We start from the raw sequence: 15174 nt of genomic DNA on the forward strand, positions 1-15174 counted from the left end.
GAGCCATTTTGAAGGGTGTGCAGGGGGACCTCGTGTTAATTTTCTTTCCCTGTGGACTAATGTCTTAGTCAACTCAGGCTGCTATAATAAAATACCAAACTGGGGCTTTCAATAACAGACATTTATTCTCACAGTTCTGCAGGCTGGATGTCCACGTTCAAGGTGTTGGCCCATCTGGCTCCTGGTGAGGACACGCTTCCGGGCACACAGACGGTTGCCTTCTTGCTGAGTCCACACAGGGCGGAGGGAGCACCCTGGTCTCTCTCCTTTCCCTTTGTGGACACTAATCCCATCATGGGCCCCACCCTTGTGACTCATCTACACTTAGCTCCCTGGTGTAGAGCTGGGGGTGGGGGCAGGTGAGGATGGGGGTAAGACACTCAGATGCCAGCTCCAAGGGTTACCCATGCCACTCCCCACAGGACGACCCCTCCGTCCCCCACCCTGGTCTGCCCTACCGCGCGCCGGCCACCTGCCCAAAGCCCTCCCCGAATCCAAGGCTGTGAACCTGTGACAGGCACAGACCCAGCAGATCTCTCCTCCCTGGGGGCTTGGAGCTGGGAGAGCAGGGGAGGAGCCCAGTGCCAGCCCTGGGTGTCCACCTCAGCCCTCCCCTGCCGACCCTCACCCCGTGGACCCCTGCCCGTGTGCCTCCCCCTGGCTGGGTCCCCTTGGAATTCAGCTCCTGGAAGCACCATGCTCATCCCACCCATAAGGACGCTGAGAAACGTGTGCAGGAAGGGTGTGCCTCACTGGAGAGGGTGGCAGAGCCTCCAGGGGCAGAGCAGGGGATGCGCTGAGCCCCAAATCAACCCCAGAGCTCACCAAAGCTGCAGGGGGACCTGGGTCACTCAATACACTGACCCCCATGCCCCCGTGTGACCATGAACTTGGCTTTGGAGCCACATGGGGTTCCTGCCCTGGAGGGAGATCCTGGGGCCCATCGCCCCGAGAGGCAGGTGGGGAGCAGCTGAGTGTGGGGAGGCCTGGGCCTCTGGCCACCAGCCCTAACCCTCGAGAGCCCCTTCTGCTCCCCAAAACCAGGCCCAAGTAAAGGTCAGCATTCTGGGCTGCGGGGATCCTCAGAGGGGAGGCGAGGGCACCATCCACACCCAGCCTGGGGGACAGGGGGACTCATTTACACCAATTTACGCCCCCCCACCCCCGCAGGACTCTAGCAAGTGCCCCAGCCCCCTCCCCTGCCAAAACACACTTGTTAAATAAATGGGCGAGGCCAGAGGTTGCTCCAGAGGGGTCCATTCCCCGTGGGCTCAAAGATATTCAGACCAGAGAGAGCAGGGGGGTCGGCAGGCGGGAAAACAGAGGCCCAGGGCTGGCTGGATGTGGGGGACCCTCTGTAGCTTGGGCGCTGGCTAGCAAAGCAGATCTGGGGGGCAGTGATGGTCAATTTGGGGATGCTGGGGGTTTCCTGGCCGCGTTTTCCTTCAGCTTGTGCTTGCAAAATAGGCTGTAGAGCACCCCCAGCGTGCTCCTGGCGTCCTTGTTCACGATGTCTGTGGGTAGACGTGCCGGCGCCGGCATGAGCAGCCATCCAGGGCCGCCAGGACCACTGCCCAGCCCAGGCCTGCCCACCCAGTCCTCCCTGCACCCTGCCACTCCGGGCAACCCCGCTGCAGGCAGGTGGCAGCCGAGGGCACAGCACCCACGCTATACAGGGGCCTGCCCCGGCACATGGGACCCCAGGCCCCGCACCCCACTCTGCGGGTCACCCAAGGCTGGCTACCTGGGGACTGGATCACGCCCAGGCCCGCCGCACACTCACCTTCGGGGCTGACAGGGTGGCTGAGCAGGCCTTGGTCCTTCAGCAGCTCCAGAGCCAGCGAGACGTTGTGCAGCTGCGGAACAAGGTTCTGTGAGATGCCAGGAACACGGGCCGCCCCTGTGGAACCTGCAAGTGGCTCAGGCCAGCCCGGGGGGGCCCAGGATGCCGCGGGGACCGGCCAGCCCAGGGGGGCAGCCTTGGAATAAACGGCGTGGGGTGAAGCCAGGGTGGTTTGGGAGGTTTGCTACTTGGCATTTCTGTGGCAACAGCTGGCAGAAGAGCCCACTGTGTGGCCACAGCTCCCACCCCACTGCCGCAGATACAGGCCTCAGCCTGGGGGCTGGAGCCTGGCGCAGTCTTCAGGGCAAGAGTACCCCTCCCTGGGTGTGGCGCCCACTCTGCAAGATGACCTCTGCTCCTGGTCCTGGCTCCCCCAGCAGGCTGATGCCCATGAGGCCGCCCGGCGGGGCAGGGGCCGGCCCCCACACCCATGTCACAGAGCAACCACCTGCGCCCTGCCAGACCACAGGCCACTGTGGGCAGGGGTGAGACCAGCGGGCCTGACACCAGCAAGACCTCAGGAAATCGGGGACTACGGGGGCAAGAGGATGGGGGGGTGAGAGGATGGGGGGTCAGAGGGGAGGATGGGCAGGTGAGGGGAGGTGTGGGTAGGTGGGTAGATGGATGGGTGGTGGCTGGACAAGCAGGTGGATGGCAGATAGGTGTGGGTGGCTGGCTGGATGCACGGGGGTGGCTGGGTGGATGGACGGGTGTGGATGGCTGGATGGGCGGGCACGCAGGTGGGTGGGTGGGCGTGCTGGTGATGGGTGGGCAGGAAAGCCAGTGTGCAGAGCGATGCTGGGGGGTTGACAGACTCACAGACAACAAAGCAACCTCCCCTCCCTGTCGCTTCATCTGAAATGAATAAGGCTGGTCTCGCCAGCTCCACCCACCCGCCCACTCAGATGTAAACCTTCGTGGAGAACTCACCTTTTCCGCAGGGGAGCTGGGCGTGAGGTGGAATTCCTTCAAGTGCAGGAAGAAGCCTTCCAGCTGCCCGATCAGCAGGAGGAGGATGACTCCGTCTGCAAACTACACAGCGGGGGCTGGGGCCGGGCAGCTTGGGGGCCCCTGGGAAGTCACACCCCCCTCTCTGAGACCCTGGTGCCTTTTTGAGGTTTGGGGAGCACCCCCCGCTTTGTAAGGCTGGGAACATGGGTGGCGCAGAGAAGAGGCGGCCACGGGCTGCCTGGCATGGCCTGCATCCTCGATGAAACCAGCTGTTTCTAAGTTTCCCGTGGAATAGCCTCCTCCCGTCACGGTGAGCGACGCCCTCGGTGAGCGCCGCGCACGGAGCGCGGTGCAGGTGTGTTCCCCCGGCAAGGAGCGGAGCGGCCGGGTCCGCCGCGGCCGCAGGGACACTGCCGTCTGTGCTCCTGTGTGTTCAGGGGTGAGGCGTCCTGCAGCTGCACCAGCACCCCGCATGCTGATGTAGTCCTACTCAGGCTCTTCACAGACACAAACACCAGATCGGGTCTTGGCAGAAAAACCATCCCTCGAGGCCTTTCCTGGAATTCCCCCCTCTCGGGTCTCCTCTTCTGCGCGGACAGTCCCCGGTAACGGCACCAAAATACCGGGGACATCAATATCCCCTTTGATCCCAGTCTCTAAATACCGGCCCGCGCACCCCATCAGCCTCCAAACGCCATTATTTTATGGGGAGATAAAGATGGAAGACATTGAACGTAAACCTCAGAAACCATCCTGTTTATACCCCCATAAAGTAGATTTTAAAACCACAAATCTATCGCTGACTGTGTTTCGCAGCGTGGAAAGTAACACACTAGGCCCCAGGGGCTCCCTGGGTGTTTATTGCCCACACTCCTGCAGGGTTGGCATCTGGCCCGGAATAGAACAAGAGGGGGCTGGGGCTCGGGGAGCCCCGGCCCCAGGTCACCCGGCTGATGTGGATGTTCTTGGAGTAACACGTGTCCCTGTGGCTTCGGGGGTCTTGCCATCTGCGTGTCACCCCCACCCCAAAGTCACACAGGCTCCTCCTGTGGCCACAGTATGAGGGTGACAAGCACAACACTGGTCCCAGCTGCCTGGGTCCAGATCGCTGTGCGACCTTGGACAGGTTAATGAACCTCTCTGTGCCTCCACATCTTCCTCTGTACGAGAGGGCAGTGCCCGTGCCCACCTCCAGGAGGCGTCAGTGAGCTCGTGTAGGCAAAGCCAGTTGTAGGCCTGGCGCACAGTCAGGGATTTGTTGGTATTAGCTCCCAGGCACGGTCTTTGCCTGCCCTGCCCCTCGATGCTGATGTCCATGGAGGGCTGGAGGGCAGTCCAAGCCCGACTAAAAGGCCATAAACCAGCCGGGCCACCTGGGACGGGACCAGACCTCTGCATGTCGACCACCCTCTGTGTGAGCAGCGCCCAGCTGCCAGATGCCCACACCCCCACATCCGCAGGCTCCACCGCTGCTGAGCCCTGGGGGCACTAGGCTCTCAGCGCCCCTGTTCCCTGTTGAGGGCACACACCGTAGTGTCCCTCGGAAGGCTATGGCCACTGCCCACTGCCGCACACGCAGTGCCAGCCCAGCGATGACCCGGCCCGAGCCAGGCCTGGCGCACGGCCACGCGGGGCACATCCGGGCCCTCAGTGTTGGGAGCTGAGCGTCTACGGTCAACCTGAAACCCGGCAGACAAGTGCTGCTTCACAAGAAGGCAGGACCTCAGCGTCCATGAGCCCTTGGCCAGGTGCTCCCGCGGTCCCCCCATCCTGGGTGGCCTGGGTGGTGAGGCGGTGATGGGGAGGACCCCAGGGCCCGGGCGAGACCCACCCACACCCTGACCGTCCCCTGCCGGGAGCCCCGCAGCTGAGCCCGCACCTGGCTCTCCAGATCCTGCACGGACAGGCCCAGGCGGTCCAGCTTCTGGTTCACGAAGTCAATGATGGCCTGTCGGAGGGAAACAAGGAGCCCGATGGTTGGGTTGGGGGCTCCTTGCTGGGGTGACAGAAAGGCCCTCGCACAGCACCCCACAAAGAGCAGGTCTGGAGAAGGGCCCGCTTTCTGCCTCTTTGTCCCCCAAGACACAATGCCTGTGGGAGGGGGGTACAGGGGTGGGAGGTGGGGCTGGGGGAGGGGCTGGAGGGTGAGGTGGCAGGGGTGGGGGGCGAGAGGGTGGAAGGTGGGGGTGGGGGGGTGGGGCTGGGTGGTAGATAGTGGGGTCTGGAGAGTCTCTGGGGCTTGCATGGATCCTCCTACCTCTTTCAAGGCGCTCACTTTCTCTGGAGGCAGCGTAAATAATCCATCAAAGGGGTCCTCTGCAGACAGAGCCGATAAACACCTCGTTACCTCGCTATTATCTCTGTGCCAGACAGGGGCTTGGATTCCCGCAGAAGCTTCTCAGGGTAAGCAGCCCTGAGGGCGCTGCTGTTCCTCGCCATGCTTTGGAGTGAAAGCAGGGCCGGTGGGTCCCCCACCCCTGCCGTGGGGCCCCAGAGCAGCTGCCCCCTCTGGGCCTGGTCTCCTCTTCCAGAGGCAGATGGTGCCCCCTGGGTGGGGTCAGAAGCAGATAACACGCTAGGCCAGGGGCTGGGCGCACAGTAGGGCTCCTGTAAGCGCTGCCCTTTCTACAGTGTGCGCTGCAGCTGTGTCCACTGCGCTGCCAGCGCTGCCTCTGGACGCCCCGTCGCTCAGAAAGGCGAGTCCAGAGCTTCCCCGCGGAGCCCGTTCCCTGGCCGGCCCCAAAGATCCCTGGCCACCCGCAGCTCAGTGTGGCCGCTGGTCGGGATCCCCTGCCCACTTGAGCCGCGTCGGAGGCCAACGGCCGCGCCCGCGCACGGACAGACAGAGGGCGGACAGATGGACGAGGAGGAGGCCTGGTTCACAAACAGGGTGGGCAGCCCCGAGGGAGCTGCCGTTTCTCGCCAAGCTTTGGCATGAAGGCAGCGCCCGGTCCGCCCCCTCCCCTGCTGCGCGGCCCCAGAGCTTCGTCGGGACAGCCCCGGGGACCCCACCGTGACCGCCACGCGAGCCCAACACAGATTCGCTTGGTTGGGAACACACTCACCTGAAGGCTGGGCCTTTTCTGAGCTGAAGGGCGGGCTGCGCGGGGAAGGGCGACCGGGAGGTTAAAAAGTAGCTTCGGACGCTGCTCCCCGCTGCCGAGGCCGGCCTGGCCGGGGCTGAGAGCGGCTGCTCCTGTTCTCCTGGCAGCTTTGCACGCAGGCTGCCCCCCGCCCCCCACCAAGCAAAGGGCAGAGGAGGCTCAGACCCGCCCCTGAGGCCCCCACACCTAGAAAAGTCTGGGGGCTGTTTTTGTGCTGTTCGTGGGGAGGGGACGGCTCCAGGCCTCACCATAAAACGCTCAAATCCCAAACTGACAGCGCGTGCACTTTCCAATCTCCACCCCTGCGGGGTCACCACGCCCAACAAGCAAGGCACAGAACCCTCCTGCACCCAGGAGGGCACGCCCCTTGAACACCCCTGAACTTGACTGTTGGGTCCCCTGGCGTCACCGCTCTGGGGCCCGGGGGGCGCACGCGGGCTCCCACGCCGACTCTGGTGCCGCACTTCTTTCTCCCATTTTTTCTCTCCAAATTTTGCTAAATTCTCTGCCCCAGCTCTGCCCCCTAGACACGAGGTTCTGGGCCCAAAGGGGCTCAGGTCTTTGGGGAGCAGACCCTCTGACCGAGGCCTCTGTCAAGCCAGCTGGGTGGGAGAGCCCCGGGCTCAGGGTAGAGGCTCGGGGTGCCTGTGCAGCCCAGGCTCCCGCCAGGTGAGGCGCACGGGGTGCTGACCTCGTGGAGGGGCAGAGAAGGGGGGCCCGTGAGCCCCGACAGCACCCCCTGCTCAAGGTCCCCAAACTCATTCTCAGACCCTGAAGCTTCAGCATCTGTGGAGCCAGCTCCGAGGTGCTCAGCGGCTGGGGGCCGGGGCCACCTAGCCTGAGTCCAGAGGGGACCGAGCTTCCTCTGGGGTGACCTGTGGGAGGGCCAGCAGGATCCCCTTCGCCAGGCTCAGCTCACATGCTTAGGGCGGGGTCCTCTCTTACACTCACAGAACTCTGAGCCCCACCGCCTCACCCCAGGCGCCCCCAGTTCTGCCTGTTTGGTTGGGTTAAGCTGGAGCCCTTTCTTGTGAGGGGGAGGAAGGGTCTCGGCTGCTGAGGGGGTGCTGAGGGGGCAGCAGAGTGGGGGGCCCCTCCCGCCCAAGTCGCAGGGTGCCCGGATCAGGCCCCGCCCACGCTGCCCGCCTCACCCGCGTGCGGTCAGTTGCTCCGCCGACTTCTCTGTCTTGAGGCCACTCTTGGTGCTCTGAGAGGCAGAGGGAAGAACTTGAGCAAGCCCAGGGGGCCGGAGCCTCCGCTGGAAGACCAGACCGCAGGCCCAGAGGCTCGAAGGACAGTTCACCCAGCTCACCCGCCTCGGGACAGCCTCGGTGCGGCGGCATCCCATGGACGCTGAGGCCCAAGGGGACAGGGACTGGATCTGCCCTATTCCCCAGACACCCCCACCCCGTGCCCGGCTCACGGGGCCAAAGGGGAAGTGTGGGTCTGAGTAAAGATGGGTGTGTGGGTGGGCGGCCGGATGGAGGGTGGATCGATGAGTGAAGGAGTGAAGTCACCTCTGATTAAGAGGCCACCCGCTGAGTTAGGGGCACTGGTGAGCCCCCCGCCTCCTCGACGCTCCACCGCACCCCGCCCCACTCTCGTGCAGCACCCACTGCTGCCCCGCCGCTCTCTGATGTTTCCAGCCGCTCCCTAGAACATACCCTGGTTCAACCATGACCCACGAGCACCCCCAATCCAGAGCACCAGAGCAGACCCCACACGCTCAGCGCGTGCCACCCCCCGCCCCGGCCTCACCTCCATGGTGATCACCTCCACCTGCACGTTGGCCGGGAGGGCCAGGTCGGGCTGGAAGTGCCTGGCCAGGGCCACGAGGAGGTGCAGGGTGGCCAGCAGGTCCTTGCTGAAGATGGCTGGGGAGAGGGGCGCAGGGTCAGAGGCGAGGTGCCCCCAAATCTGCGGCCGTGGCGAGACCGAGGAGGATGTGTGTGCACGCTGCACGCTCTGCTGAGCAGAGGCCTGGGGTCCGTTTCCAGAGCCTGAAGCAGCAGCCCTCTGCCGCCGTCATCCCGTTTCTGCCACCGCGGCCCCAGGCGCAGGCCGGGCGGGCAGGGCTTAGACAGCAGACGGTCTCGCCATGCGGGGATGACTGCCCGCCCAGGGGGGCTGGCTGAACGCAGCTTCACTCGGGGCGAGCCACCCAAACATCGCTGCTCAGCGTGAGACTAGGCAGTGGTGACCAGAGCGGCAGACCCCACGGCCCCTGTCCCACCCACCGGGGGCTGCTTCCCTCCTGCAGCCCCCGCTCTCTCCTCGGAGACGGGGAGACTGGAGTGGGGGGACTCACAGCCGACGCTGCGGGTGGGCTGGGGTCTCCTGGGTTTTGTCGGCTGAGCCCACCTAGATAAATACTGAGGTGGCGCAGTCAGCGCCCATGGACCGGCGGGACACGCCCTGCCCCTGCACTGTTGGCTGCAGGACACCCCCGGGCACAGACGTGGAGGCTAAGGATGCCCCCATGGGGTCTTGGCGTCCCCCCGACATCCCAGAGTGGCCCACGCACCCTCCATGCTCCACCGGGCCTTCTGCTCCTCCACCCCCAGACTCCCGTTGATGGCCGTCAGCACCTGCTCCAGCTTGCGCCTCTGGCTCCCGGCGGTCAGGGCAATAGCCTCCACCTCCAGCTTGCACCCCGCCAGCTTCTCTGGGGCGGGAGGGGCAGAGGAGAGAGGTGAAGGGGCGGAGGAGGCCATGAGAGGATGGAGAGCAACAGAGCCCCTGGGGGGACCCACCCCGTGCTCCCCTCCCTGCAGGCACCCACCGCACCTCGGCAGTAAGCAGGCACACAGGCCGCGGACCGGAGCCCAGCTGCTGCGCTGCCCGCCTCGGGCCTGGAGCTCCCCGAGTCCCCACACGTCACTTGTGCAGGCCAGCGCGGCCCAGTGGCCCAAGCCCCGGCGCCCAGCCCTGAGCGCTGCCTGCCCACTTGCCCCACCGTGACCCCTGGCCCGCTGCCGGCCTCTCGGAGCCGCCGTCGCCCCTTCTGTATAGCAGGGCCTGACGGTCGGCCTGTCTGGGGCTGACAATACCAGCCGTGGCCCCGAGGACGCCTGCAGCAGCCCCGAGGGGGAGCCCCCTGACGTGGGGTTTCCAGATGAGATTGGGGACCCTCGTCCAGCTGCCTGGCCACCCCCCACAGCATGGCCTCTTTGCTCCCAGCAGTCCGAGGAAAACGCCGTTTCTTGATTCTCTCCAGCAGCCTGCTAACCGCAGAGCCTCCGGAAATGCCCCGAGGCCTGTGGAGGTGGGCGTCCAGGCAAGAGGACCGTGCCCGGAGCTCAGCAGGGCTGGGACGAGGGGAGCAAGGCGGTGGAGGGAACAGGTGGGGGCGGCTGAGGCAGCGGCAGCCCCAGGAGCAGCTCCTTACGGTAAAGGTGTTGCAGGATGAGCCCGTCAAACATGTCCTGCTCCAGGCTGCGGACCACGATGTGCTCGGGGTGGAGCTGGCTGTTGATCCACCCCATCAGCACCTGCGGGCCCCAAGAGCAGACCCCGGGGTTACTTCTCGCCCAGCTTGCCCTTGGCTCTGCCCTCGGCTTGGAACGCCCTCCCCCACCGGCCAACTCCTGCCCATTCTTCAAGGCCAGGTCAAAAATCACCTCCTCCAGGAGGCCCTCCCTGATCTCCCAGGCCCTCCCTGATCTCCCAGAGTTAGGTGCCTGCTCTGGGCTCCCGAAGACCCTCTGATATATCCACCACAGGGGGCAACACCATGGGCTGTTTGTCCCACGTGAGGTTTCGGAGCCAGAGAGTCTGGTGCCCCCCAGCCGCAGACTTTACTGCTGCAGGCACACTGGCTGCCTCCCTCCCCCAGCAGGTCTGCCTGAGGGCTGTCCCCAGAGGCCAGTCCCGCCCGACTGCTCAGCTGGCCAGAGTGGATGAGGAGCGGTGCCCCAAGGGGCAGCACAGGAGGGGGTGAGCCCGTTCTGCACAGCAGGGGGTGTCTAGCAGCACCCAGCGGGCAGGAGGTGCCGCCACTGACACCCACTCCGTCACCCGCCTGGGTAGCTCCTGCTCCCCACCCACTGCCATCACCTCCCAACTCAGCTAGATGCACCCACATCCTTGTCTCAGGCTCAGCTCAGAGGACCCCAAATACGGAGGTGAGTCAGCACCCTGCTGGGCCTCCTGGGGGGCTGTGCTGGTTCTGCTGTCCCAGGCGCCCTGGTGGGAATGGGGTGGGGGGAGAAAGGAAGGGGAAGGAGAAAGGGAGGAGCAGAAAACGCCACAGAACCTCTGGGCGTGGAAAGTGCTGCAGGCCGGGAAGTCTCCCTGGAGGAGGCAACAGAACGCCCACATGGAGATGAGGGAAGTGGGCGCCCACCGTCGCCCGGGGTAGCAGAGGGGGAGGAGGGGCACTGCACTGGGGCCCACAGCTGAGGTCAAAGCCCAGCTCTGTTGCTGGCCAGCCAGATGCCCCCCGCAGGCCAGGTCACCTATCTGAGCCTCGCCATCGGCCCCCCGGGAAGCGGGTGACAACAGAACCCTCTGAGCTGCCCGGGGATTTGATGGGCTCGTGTGCATAAAGGCACACAGTAGGTGCTCAGCAATTGCTCCTTCATGCAGCCCCTCGACAGGCCTCCAGGGGCCTTCAGAGTCACCGCTCCTGCCTGGGGTGAGGGAGGAGTGGCTGCCGCTGTCCCCCCAGGAAGCCAGAGCGGTCAGAGGAGGCTGCCTCACCTTCTGCAGCTCTTTGAACTTGGGGTCCTCACGGGAGGTGCGCGGCAGGCATTTCCTCCTTTCTCCTGGAAGCGGGGTGAGTGTGACACACGTGTGAGGGCCCTGCAGGTCGCCCACAGAGCTGGCACCTCAACCGCCAGGGGAGTTTGGTCCTGCAGGCCCACCACACACATGGGCACGCTGACACACGCCTGCACATGCATGCACACCTGCACACACACGTGCACGCAGACACCCTGAGCACCAAACGTCCAGGATGACCGGTTTCCGGGCACCTCCTCCCCACCTCCTTCCGTTCGCCCAGGCTGTTCCGCCTTCCCTCACGCCCCTCCTGAGACCAGCTCATCCTCAGACGCTGCCTCTGACTCTGGGGACGCGCGGAACTCAAACATCGTATCTCGTGTCTGTGAAAGTCCCGTTTAACCGGAGGCCTCGTCTCACGTGGCAACGCGGCCACTGACGGGCTGGCCGGGCTCAGCCGCGCCCGGTCTCTGTGCTGCCCGGGCTGGGCCTGGAGGGCACCGCGTCTGTGGCTCCTGGGGGGCAGACACCCCCAAGACCGGCTGGCCGGCTCCCCGAGCCTGGCTCCCACCCCCAGGCCCCTGGCGAGAGCCCCCCGTGGGTTAGACTCATGGGGCCCCCACGAGAAGGGCCTGCAGAATGGCCCGGGCCCAGAGGCCACGGGACCCGGAGCCACCACAGGCCCACGGCACGCCGAGCAGCTCCCTGAGCGGGAGGGGTGCGGGCGGGCCCCCGCCGGCCGGAGTGAATGAAGTAGGACTAAGGGACACGGCCATGCAGGCCCCCGCCTTCCGGGGCTGCCTCCCTGACACTCCCGGCCCCGCGCCCTCCACCCCGCCCCAGGGGGCTTCAGCCTTGGCGCCGACTTCGCAAGGCTGCGTTCACGCAGCTGGAGGGACGCGCACTCTGCGCACACTCGGTCTCGCTCACGTCCTCTCCGTCACCGCGTTCACGTTCCCACCTTGCCCACGTCCCGGGGCGGTGGCGTGGCCCTGGCCGACGGGCTGCGGGCTGCCGCCGGCGCTCTGCGGCCGCTGCCCCTCCTTCCATCACCTCCTCGGAGACTTCAGGGGCAGTGGGCACAGGCCCCCGAGCCCAGAAGACAGAGGCCTGCTGAAGGGCCACGCTCACGGGGTGGCTCTGATCCAAGACTCCCCATTTTTAAAAAGACTCGCCCGCCGCAGGGGGCAGAGGGACGGACACCCCTCCCGCCTGCTCGACGGCGGGGACCTGGGCTCCCTGGGATTCCAGCACCGCCCCTTCCCAGCAGGCACCTGCGACTCTGCCTCAGTTTCCTCCCTGGCGTAAAGGAGCCGTGACGCCCACTGCCCGCAGGAAGGGCTCAGCAACGCGCCATTGTCGGCGCCCAGAGCCCCACCCTCGGCCTGGAGATGGTGGGCGGGAGGGTATGGCGATGACTGCAGAAGATTCCAGAGTGGGCAGGGGAGTATACGCAGGAGGCCCCAGCGGGGCGGCACAGAACCCCGTCCAGCTTGGACAGCACTGCAGTGCCGGTGCGGCCCACGCGGTCCCTGCGTCGCCCCCGCCCTGACCCCCGGCCCCCGCCCTGGTTGTGGCACCTTGCGGGAGCTCGGCCGGGCGGCCTGCCTCCTTCGGGAGCTGCAGCAGGTTGTAGAGGGACTCCAGCTCCATGGTCTCCCGCCGGCCCTGGGGGCAGGACAGAAGGTCAGAGGGCGTCGCCGTCCCAGCCGCCCCGGCTCACTCTGCGTGTGGGTCTCCGGACCAGGAGGCAGCGCGGCAGCCAAGGTGGACGTGTCACCCGCCGGGCAGGGGCCCATGAGAAGCTGGTCCTTGCGGGGGGCAGGTCAGTCTCCGGGCACGGCCAGGACGCAGGGTTGATGGGTGCAGAGGGGTCGGCCCTGGGGCCGTCAGGGCAGGGAGGGGTCCACTGCTCAACTGGGTCAGATCCAGGAAACACTTGGCGGGGCTCAAGGGGGTCAGGGTGAGCCTGTGGGGCGCCTGGTGGGGCCGGCTGGGGGCACATGGATGGACATCTACAGACCGTGAGTTCCTGTGGGGTGGCGCCAGGGCCGCCCCCTCCAGGCCCCTGAGCCGGAGACAGGCTGGCCCCGACCGGCACCTGCGGGGCAACATCCCCAGGACCTGTCCCACGTGGCACAGACCTGGCTCTGAGGGAGGCTTGGCCCCCAACTACGAGGCCCTGTACTGGGGGCCTCGGGGGTTCTCACAGCCCTGTCGGCCAGGGCGGGGCAGCCTTTGCAGAATGGACACTTCCCTGTCCTCATTCTGGGCAGGAGGCTGCTCGCCCGGCCTGGGCCTCCTTCCTGTTCCCCACACTCACTTCCGTCCTGCCCGCTGGCAGCCTGGCCCCCCCAACCCCACCTTCTCTCCAGCCCCTTGCCTTCCAAAATGGACCCCGGGGAGGCCGGTGGGGCTGTCCCCCTGGGGTCATCCCCCCAGGGAGGCCTGCAGCTGGGGGGAGTGGGGGGCTGGAGCCTCCCCATCGCCCATCTCACTGGCAGCCAGGCTGGGGGCCCCCGGGTGCCACCTGGGCCTCCTTCACACCCTGAAGAGGGTGGTGGGGAGGACACGGGTGCAGACAGAACGCCCGGGTTCCAAGTCCCCTTTGTGACCCCAGGATTCGGGCTGTCTGAGAGCTGTGGCCACAGGCGGGAAAGCCGGGCCCTGCGGTTAGCAGCTCTGGGCCCCTCCCTGTTCCCGCTCTGCGCCTCCACGAGCCCTGCCCTCTCTGGTGCGATGCTTCTTCGCAAGTCGGAGCTGCCCTCCCTGCCGCCCTCAGCAGCCCCAGGGAGCCCCTGGCCTGCCTTCCCTCCCGGGGGCCTCTGCATGTTCACCTTATGATGGGGGCCTCGGAGGAGCTCGGGGAGTAGCCGGTGGAGCGGTGGGGTGGGCTCACCTGTCTCCAAGTGAGGGGTCCGGGGCTGTCTGGGGCCCTGGGGAGGAAGGGCCGCCTCTAAGATGGTGCACAGGGTGCAGGCGGCTCTTCAGCCCATGCCCTGCTCCCTGGGGGCTCGGTCTCCCTGCGCCCCAGGGCTCACCCCGTAAGCTCCCCTCCCAGGGGTACCGCCGCCCCGAGCCAGGCTCCCGGGGGCCGGGATGCAGAGGACTCACCTGCGCCTTCCTCCACGCAGGGGATGGGACGGAGGCAAACGGCAAGCGCGGGCCCCAGCGAGAGCGGTTCCGGTTCCCTCGCCCGCCAGGGGTGGCAGGCCCCAGGCTGCTCACTTCCTCTGGGCCTGCGGCTTCGGCAGGGCCTCTGGGCTGTGTCTGCAGGCGGCGTCCCCGGGGCCAGGGCCCGGTGACTGGGACACGAGGACCACCAGCCGGCCGGAGCCGACCGCCAGCCACACCCCCCCGACCCCAGGTGTCCTGCGGGCAACTCGAGCTGAGTATTTCTTCTCCCCGATCCCCTCCAGAGCAAGCCAGATCCTCCCCAGCCCCGCGGTCTCACAGGCGCCTCCTAGCTGGACCCCCGCTGCCAGCTCGGCTCACACTGCACCCTGAATTGCTCTCCACAAGAACCAGGGGGCCCTCTTCACACCCCAGCTCCGTTGAAGCCCCCCAAGGTGCCGACAGCTCACAGAATCGAATGCAGACATCCCAGCCGCCCTGTGTCTGGGGCGGGACCCTCCCGGTGTGGGACCCTCCTCGGGGCTCCACGCCCACCCTCCCCACCTGGTGCCACGTCCCTGCTCCGGGTCTTCACACCTACTAGACCCCTCCAGAGTATGCCAGTTGGGGGGTCCCGGGGTGCTCCTCAGTCTGCCCACTAACAGTAGGCCTTGCCTGTGACTCCTCAGCATTCAGCAAATTCTACCTGAAATCGGGGGGCTCAATGTGGGCTCTGCCCCCCTCCCCTGCACATCGTGGCGGGCCAGGGCTGCCCACTGGGGACGGAGCTGAGGCTCTGCTCTCCTCACCCCCGCCTGGGTTGCTCCCTCCCGCGCCCCCGGCCCCTGGGAGGGGCGCCCCCCACCCCCCGCGGCCAGGCAGGTGGACGGGCCTCGCGGCGGCAGGTGGCTGCGGTGGCGCCGTACCGGGGGCTGCTGTGATGTCCCCGCCCTGGCTGTTTTGTCGCGGCGCCTCTTAATGTCACTGCCTCCCGCAGGAGCCTCCGTAATGCCGTTTTAATTACTTCTCTCCCCGCCGGGAAACCACCTCCATCAGGCGGCTACTGCGAGCCCGTGCCCGTCTGCGCGCAGCGCGTGGAGAATGAATATTAAACTGTTTTCCAGAACTTGGGCGCTGGCGCTCCGGCTAACAGGAGCCCCGGGCCGCAGCTCTGACGGCGGCAGCGGGGGGAGAATCCCGGCGACGGAAGGGTGGGCCTGCTGGGGGCGGGCGCCCTGGGGAGGCAAGGGCAGATGGGGGTCCGCGAGTCCGGAGCCCCCGCGCAGCAGCAGGGGTGGGGCAGCCCGTGTCAGGGGCAGGACCGCTGGGTCCCGGAGTCAGCCCGGAGGACCCAGGCGCGGGGATCCTCCTTCGTCTCCTGAGCCAAAGTGGCTCATGAACCGGTGACCAGCCCCGCCTCATGGGGCCCCGACCCGGACA

The 15174-nt window shown here is 66.4% G+C and overlaps 1 protein-coding gene across 1 annotated transcript; it reads right to left on the reverse strand.

Annotated features, from left to right (window-relative positions):
* Window positions 1-1216: 1216 nt before the first annotated feature.
* Window positions 1217-13760, reverse strand: PARVG (parvin gamma). The gene is made up of 14 exons (XM_037515207.1): window positions 13735-13760; window positions 13520-13556; window positions 12201-12288; window positions 10600-10664; window positions 9287-9389; window positions 8423-8563; window positions 7657-7772; window positions 7050-7105; window positions 5860-5894; window positions 5052-5110; window positions 4674-4742; window positions 2774-2875; window positions 1784-1856; window positions 1217-1514 (listed from the first exon to the last, which is right to left on the reverse strand). Exons 3-14 carry the CDS (start codon window positions 12271-12273, stop codon window positions 1405-1407), a joined length of 1002 nt encoding a protein of 333 aa, XP_037371104.1. The 5' UTR covers window positions 12274-12288; window positions 13520-13556; window positions 13735-13760; the 3' UTR covers window positions 1217-1404.
* Window positions 13761-15174: the final 1414 nt, after the last annotated feature.

This window comes from Talpa occidentalis, unplaced genomic scaffold, assembly GCF_014898055.3.
Source record: "Talpa occidentalis isolate TD23 unplaced genomic scaffold, MPIMG_talOcc4v2.1 talOcc4.16, whole genome shotgun sequence".
NCBI lineage: Eukaryota > Metazoa > Chordata > Mammalia > Eulipotyphla > Talpidae > Talpa > Talpa occidentalis.

Coding starts and splice junctions, on each gene's coding strand:
- PARVG (XM_037515207.1), bottom strand. CDS start 12,273: ATGGAGCTGGAGTCCCTCTACAACCTGCTGCAGCTCCCGAAGGAGGCA. Junction 10,665..12,200: donor CCCGGCCGAGCTCCCGCAAG/GTGCCACAACCA, acceptor CCCCGCTTCCAG/GAGAAAGGAGGAAATGCCTG. Junction 4,743..5,051: donor AAGTGAGCGCCTTGAAAGAG/GTAGGAGGATCC, acceptor TCCCTCCGACAG/GCCATCATTGACTTCGTGAA.